A 7,958-nucleotide genomic window follows, 5' to 3' on the forward strand; every position below is an offset into this window, starting at 1 on the left:
AACAACAACAACTACACAAAACCCAAATTCTTCGGGAGAAGGATGGGCAATCTTCTACGTGATTAACTGCCTCTCAGTATCCACTGGAGGGTCAGCTGTGGGTCAGTTCTGACTAAGATGCAAACAACAGCCAGTTTTTAGAGGCTATAAATCACATGGGAGTAAATTGCCTATCTTTCTCCCCCAGAGCCACTGGTGGATACTTTAGGAAATGATGAGGATGTTTCTCAACATTCATGCACTAAGATGATTAAACATTCTGATGTAATTGGTCTGGATTACTTCTTATACACTGGAAATTTTTAGGCTTTCATAGTGATTTTCTAGTACAGTCGAGATAAGAGAATGACTGCTCTATTAGAAACTGAGAAGTTAACAGTTGTTCCTGCCAAAAACTGTAATGTAATCCTTAGGGCAAGAGCCTCTTGTTTTACAAGAGTCTGGACTATTTTACTCTCTTACATGTATGTGTGATAAAAATATTCAGTGTCTCCCAGAGGTGCGTGGTTCAAATCCACCAGATGCTCTGCTGGAGAAGGAGGGGCAATCTCCTCCTGTACCATTCAGATCTAATCTGATGGTACATGCACACACACACAAAAAATAAAATAAAAAATAAATTTAAAAAAATCAGTGTCTTGATTTTGGTGGCTGTTGCTCCAAAGTGTACATCTGTCAAAGTTAATTTATTTTAAACTGATGTTTTATTACATGTACATTTTACCTTAAAAAAATGTTGATTTTAAAAGAGTAGGATCCGGAGGTCTGTCCCAAGGCTGAGAAAGGCACTGATGAGGATCAGAGTGTCAGAGCCACTGCAAACTGAAACAATTGATAATTACTTGGATTTGATCTAAGAGAAACCAGCTGTTTTTGTGTACTGTCGAGTTGGAACTGTGTGAGAGCTCACCCTCCAGCAGGTTTTCAGAGCCAATGAAATTGCAAAAGGGATTTCTCATTCTTCTCCATTGGAGCAGTTGGTGAATTCATGCTGAAAGACCCCAAACTAGGGCTTTTCCCAGACCGGGCGCGACCCCGAGCAACTCACACCAGATCCACTCGCTGCAATCACAAGAGGCTTTATTAACGAAGCTTCAGGACAACTTGTATCTCACGCAGGAGACAGGGAAGTTGACCCCAAGCCCAAAAAAGCAAGGGAATTTATACAAGGTCTAGGGGTTCTTTGGCATGGAATTCGCTCATTGGCTCTTTGGAAAAGGAGAAGTTCAATTTTAGGTCAGTTACCTGCTGCTGACATTAGTTAAAATATGGTTTTTGCCAGAAATTGTTTGTTCAGTTTGTGGTCAGCTAGTTCCTGGAACATAAACATTCACACAAGATCAAAGGTATAGGTTCTTACAATACTTGGGTGTGGGGACATTGTTTAAAAAATTTTCCTTTCAATGCCTCATGCCTTTCCGATGGCTATGCAGCTCTTTACTACTAGGCCACCAGAGTTCCCTAAGTCACAAGCAATTTAAATTGTGGGAATATAGAAAATGGTCAGATTTTTTTATTCCAGAGGAAGGTCTGAGAACAGTAAATGATAAATGCACTGAGTGAAAGGAAATAGTAAAGATGATTCCCCAGTATGGGCTTTGACAACTGTGGGTGGTCAAAATATATAATTGTGTGAGAAGCATGGACAATGTGCTGTGTGATTTACCGCCTCTTGAGGGAAGCTGAATATCAATCTTAATAATAGTAGACCAAATGCTGTATCGGGAAATGAGGGAAGCTTAATACAAGCTGAAGGTCACCTTGTGACACTGGGGCATTCCCTAGGAGTCAACATTGTTCTTAGTTTGTATCAAATGAATCCCTCCCTCTTGAGATTAACATAAAGAGGAACTTGGCCTTATCTGTAAAAGATTTCACCATTATCCTTGCTTTTGTACTTCCTTGTGATTTTACTTTTATTATCTTAGGATTCTAAATAAATACTCAGAGAAGCAAGGCTTGAGGTCTTCAGTCGAGAACTGCTGACCCCTTGTTTTATGCTCTCTGCTCTATCTCATTCCTGGCTGTTTGTCTCTATTAATAATTATAAAGTTATTCTATTCTTTGGGACTCTCGGTCTGCAACAGCCTCTGAAAACCCACTGGAGGATCAGCTATGGGTGAGTTCCAACTTGAAGGCACACAACTGTGGACTGTGGTAAACTTAATTAGATGAGATTTCGGGAAAGAGTAAAATACAGGGTTGTTAGCTTGTTGGTTTTACGGTTTTTGTTTGTTTGTTTGTTTGTTTTCTGTTACTGTTACATGATGTTTGAAAGCTATTAAATATCCAGGAGATAAAATAACCTACGGTGATAACTAAGGTGATATATGTTTTTCAGTGCTATCAAGTTGACTATGTCTGACAGCAACTCTCTGAATAAGATATCTGAATTGTCCTATTATGAGCCATCTTCATGATTTCTAACATATTCAAGCTCATTGTTGTCTTTGTGTAAACCTGTTGACTTGAGAGAGTCTTACTTTTTCACTGATTCTCTACTTTCCCCAGCACAATTTCTTTTTTCCATAGGACTGGCCCCCACTTAATAACATGCCCAAGTACGTGAAACAAAGTTTCACCTCTCACTATCCTTGCCTCTAAGGTGCACTTTGGTTGCACTTCTTCCAAAGGGTTGCACTTCCTCAAAAGGGGAAATGCTGTTGTTAGGTGCTTTCAAGTCAAGGTAGACTCATAGCAACTCTATGAGCATCAAATCTGAACCCTATTTCCTGCATAATCTTCATCATCATTGCCACACTATAGTTCACTGTTAGACTTAGTGTCAATCCATCTGTCTCATTGAGGGTCTTCCCCTCTTTCACTGACCCTCTATTTTTCCAAACATGAGTCTTTCTCCAAAGACTGGCCCCTCCTAGCAACATGCCCAAAGTATGTAAGATGGAGTTTCACCATTTTTCTTTCTAAGGGGCATCCTGGCAGCACTCTTTAGTAGGACAACTCAAATAATTCTTCTGTCTTCTTTACCCACTGTCCAATTATCAGGTGCATAGCAAGTGATTGAAAAATATTATGGCTTGGATCAGGCACATGTTAGTTTTTGAACTGACATCCTTGCTCTTCAGCACTTTGGAGAGGTCCCTGTCTGCAGACTTCCAATGCAACATATCTTTTGATCTCCTAACTGCTGGTACCAAGGTTGTTGATTGTGGATCCATGTAAGATGTAACCATTGACATTTTCTGTCTTTTCTCCATCTATCTATTGAACCAGTGGTGAGGATTTTTCTTTTTTTATGTTGAGATGTAATCCATACTGAAGGCTGTAGTCCTTGATCTTTTGCAGCAAGTCTTTTTCACTTAAAACAAGCAAGTTTGTGTCATCTGCATAATGTACGTAGTTGATGAGTTTTCCTCTAATCCTAATGCCACACATGTCTTCTGAAAGCCATTTCTGGAATGATTTGTTTGGCACAGAAATTAAGCAGGTATGGGATAAGGATACAGCCCTGATGCACACCTTTTTTTTTAAATTTTTTATTTTGAATCACACTATTCTCTCACTCTGCTGGTCTAGGTAAAGGTTTCATTCTTTATGTGCACATTGAAGTGTTCTGGGATTCCTATTCCTTCCAATATTACCCACAATTTGTTATGATCCACATAATCAAATGCCTTTGCATAGTCGATAAAACACAAGTAGATGTCTTTCTGGTACTGCTTACATTCAGCCTGGATCTATCTGACTCAGCATCAATAGTTCTGGTGTCGAGGCCTTTTCTGAATCCAGCCTGAATCTCTGACAGTAGTCTGTCAATGTACTGTCCTAGTCATTTTTTAATAATTGTCAACAGAATTTTACTTACATGTGATATTAATGATATTGTTTATTTCTACATTCTGCTGGGACATTTTTTTTTTCTTTTTGAGAATGGGAAAGAATATCTGCACTGCAATCCCGGAGGTGTGCAGTTTAAATCCACCAGATGCTCTCCTGGAGGAGGAGGAACAATCTCCTCCTGTACCAATCAGATCTGATTTGACAGTACACACACACAAATAATTAAAAAAAATATCCAAATGAGAAAGCACATCCAGGGCTGCATCCGTTTGTTGAAACATGCCAATTGGTATCCTGTCAATTGCTGGGGTCTTATTTTTTGCCAAATACCTTCAGTGCAGTTTGAACATCTTCCTTCATTACCATTGGTTTCTGATTATATGTCTTCTCTGGCAAGAAGCAGGTTTAGTTTTTACTAAATTAACCCAGATCTTAGTATCTTATATCCTCTTGTTGCTTTTAGTACCAACTGTGATAACACATTAATCATGTACATTAATCATGCACAAGCAGTTTGCATTCAACTGCTATTGCAACTACTAACTTAAAGGGTGCTCCGGCTTAGTGGTGAGGAAATGTGCTGCCAACACAAAATTATGTGGTTTGACTCCATCAACTGCTCCCTGGAAGAAATATGGGAAACCTTCTTCCATGTGATTTACTGCCACTGAAAATCCACTGGAGGGTCAAACTATGGGTTGGTTCTGACTTCATGGTACATAACAACTAAAGGGAGCTCTGGTGGTGAAATCTGTAGGGAGTAGTGCTGCCAACCCAAAGGTAGCACCTCTTTGGCAGTTTGAATCCATCAGAGGGTCCCTGAGAGCAAGGTGGGCAATCTCATGAGCAATTTACATTCTCTCAAAAACATATGGAAGGGTGAGTTATGAGTCGGTTCTGACTCAATGGCAGTAAGTTCTGAGGGACTAACCCAAAATGGCGGTTTGTGCTCACCTAACAGCAACACAGAAAGGAGCCCTGGAAATCTGCTATCATAAAGATGACCTCCAGAAAACACCTCAGAGGCAGCTATACTAGATGATACGTGGGAAAACCACGAATCAATTGACCTGATGGGACTAGGGCAGGGTGGGTGACATGCACATTCATTTATACTAACTAAATTTAAAGTAAAAAGTGACAGATGCTCTCTCTAAACAATTGTCATTTTCAGTGTGGTTTTAAACTATACACATTTCAAATCCCTGAAGTTTAAGTATGGGGTTTCCAAAGCTATAATCTTCATGGAAGCAGGCAGCCACACCTTTCTATGAAGGTGTGAATGGTGAGTTAAAACAAATCACTGGCCTGTGAGCAGCCAAGGCTTAACCACTGCACAACCAGAACTTGCTCCCTGAAGTCATCATGTAAAAATTATTTTAATTAGCTCAAACACAACATATTTTCATTCCCATCTTAAATCACTCAATGCACTTAGGGCCCATGAGCTAAAACGTGGCCTTGATTAAGATGTAGCTCTTCCTGAAATATAAATTTGGTAGCAATCTGAAAAAAATCCAGAACCAAGAAATCCAAAATTAACCAAATCCACAGACTATTCCGGCGTCAATTCCAATACATAAGAGCCCTACAAAAAACAAAGTAGAACTGCCCCAAAGGCTGTAAATCTTTTCTGAATTTTTAAAATTGATATTTTAATGAAAGTTTATAGAGAACTTGGATTTCCATTCATTCATTCATTGTTGTGTATTTTTCTCCCTGCCTAGTTCACTTTTCTCTGAAAAAAAAAAATTCTTTCATTGGAAGCCTGTAAATCTTAAGGGAAGCCAACTACATCTTTCTCCTGCACAGCAGTGGTGGGTTCAAACCACTGATCCTTCCGTTAGCAGCCTAGCATTTTAACCACTGCACCATGAAGGCTCCTTGATAATGATGCTCAAGCACTAAAACTCTACATGGGTCAGCAGGCTAACTAAGGCTTTTTTTAAAAAAAAAAAAGAAGAAGAAGTGAAAACTAATGACAACAGTCCAGAAAGTTCATAGCAAAGTGGATTGGGAAAGGGCTGGGGGGGTGGTGAGGGGGAGGAAATTATGCAACAATGAATGAATGAATGAAAATCCAACTTTTCTGTAAACTGTAGTTAAAAATCACATTAAAAAAAAAAAAAAAGTAAAAACTGCTACAATCTTCCCCAGTCTCCAGGTGATACAGATGGTTAACACATTCAGCAGTTAGTTTAGGACTGCAGCATAGCTTCTTGCCACTAGGCCACCAGATCTCCCTTAGCTGCTTGTTTAAAAACTGGAGGTTTCCCTTCACCCAAGATGCCCTGGAAGAAAAGGCTAATAGTTTACTTCAGGAAAACTATAAATATCCTTCAAAGCAGTTCTACTCAGAAAGATACAGAGCCACTAGACATGAAATCACCACCACCAGTATCTACTGAAGTTTCTTCCTAGGGATTAAGGAGAGAAGTGGCAACCTGAAAGAATCTTTCCCAATCCTCAAAATATAAGATTCATTATAAAATCATGAAATATATGTATCTGTAATGTTATTCCAAGTCAGAGGAACATATTTTAATTATTTCCATTAATTTAGTTCAGAATAAAATAGGACAAAAATTGAGACTGAGTAACAAAATATATATATACACATTTTTAATATCACAAGAATTAACCAAATAGAACATACAAAAATCTATAAAGGAAATTACATACCAAGTGATATACTACTTACGTTTGTACTCTTTTAAGAAGACACATTTTCCAAATATGACACCATCATCAAGTTAATTAAGAGTAGTTACAGTGTTGGGTTGTACACATCAGTTAATTAATTAAATCTCATTTTAAATCAGTATTGATTCTAATTTAAAAACATACTTCTTTAAAGTATGTTTCTTTAAAAACATACTTCTGAAAAATGAAAACTTTAAATTCTGAGTTGGTAGACAGTAAATAAAAATTTCACAAATACCTCCTAAGGTCAAAAGTATGAGTCTTAGTCATTTCTTCCATTAAATAGTATTTGTATGGAGTAAAAATTAGAAAACTCAACAAGAAAAGATACTTTATTAAGTCCTTCTGAGTTAAAATATATAGACTTAACAGGAGACAATTCCATTTCTTTAAGATTGCTCTATTTTCCAGAACAGAATGACACAAATACAAGCAGCAGTTCTTAGGACAAGCTGAGACTACATTTATCTGCTCTCCTAAAAGCACGAGCTTAGCCCCCAAAAGAGGAATTACAAATCTGAGGAGGTTTGGAAAAGGTAAAGGCTAGGGATTATGATTAAAAAGAAAAACCAATCAGTAACATCAGTTCTCTATTCTTCACATCAGTACTAACACAAACTCAACCTTTTTAAATCAGGGAACTTGCCATTCCATTCCTAATCAAATTATTTTACAATTCCTATAAAGTAAAAGAATTTTACTTTAAAATAAAATATAAAGGTATAGCTTGTGTGCCTCCTTTACAGACATTGCAGTATAGTTCTGAAGGGGTTATAGATGAAATGGTTTCAAGTTTTTCTTTCTGAGTTCTGTAGGCTTCAAGGTACTTCAGATGCCCAATAATCAATCAGTTCATGACAAAATATAAACGTGAAAAAGTAGACACATAGATCTGTGAAGACTTCGCCCATTTTGCTATAGGTATCCATTGATCGATTTATCACTTCAGCAGGAATTCCAGATAACAGAAGTGCCGCAGTTAGAACTGTTGTCTTTGTCTTCTTTTCACCCTGTAATGAGAAAGACTCAAATGATCTTTCAGCAGATTACTTATATTCTAGAATGCGACACTAATAATATCAGTATTACGGTGTTTGCCTACTTGCTTTCAAAAATATTAATAAAGTTTCAAAGTAACAATCAATGCTGTAACAAATATTTACTAAGTATGTTGTTGTTGTTATTATAATGTGCTGTGAGTCCACTATGAATCATAGTGACCCTATGAACAACAGATTTGAACCCTGTTCTATCCAGTGCTATCCTCACACTTCCTGACACACAAGAGCCCACTGCGACAGTCACGTGTCAATCTACCTGGTCAAGGGTGTTCCTCTCCAAGGAACAGCCCTTCCTACCAACATGCCCAAAGATGTGGGGCGAAGCCTCATCATTCTTGCCTCCAAAGGGCACTCTAGCTGCACCCTCTCCAAAACATGTATGTATGTATGTAT

The 7,958-nt window shown here is 38.0% G+C and overlaps 1 protein-coding gene across 1 annotated transcript in view; it reads right to left on the minus strand.

Moving 5' to 3' along the window:
• Nucleotides 1–7,322: 7,322 nt before the first annotated feature.
• The window catches only part of CAMLG (calcium modulating ligand), a 15,204-nt gene continuing 14,568 nt past the window's right edge, over nt 7,323–7,958 (minus strand). The window contains exon 4 of the mRNA XM_006888059.1: nt 7,323–7,514. Coding sequence (XP_006888121.1) covers nt 7,323–7,514 — 192 coding nt within the window. The remainder of the gene's footprint in view (nt 7,515–7,958) is intronic.

This window comes from Elephantulus edwardii, unplaced genomic scaffold (assembly GCF_000299155.1).
Source record: "Elephantulus edwardii isolate Elephantulus edwardi_28Jun2011 unplaced genomic scaffold, EleEdw1.0 scaffold00064, whole genome shotgun sequence".
NCBI classification, from domain to species: Eukaryota; Metazoa; Chordata; class Mammalia; order Macroscelidea; family Macroscelididae; genus Elephantulus; species Elephantulus edwardii.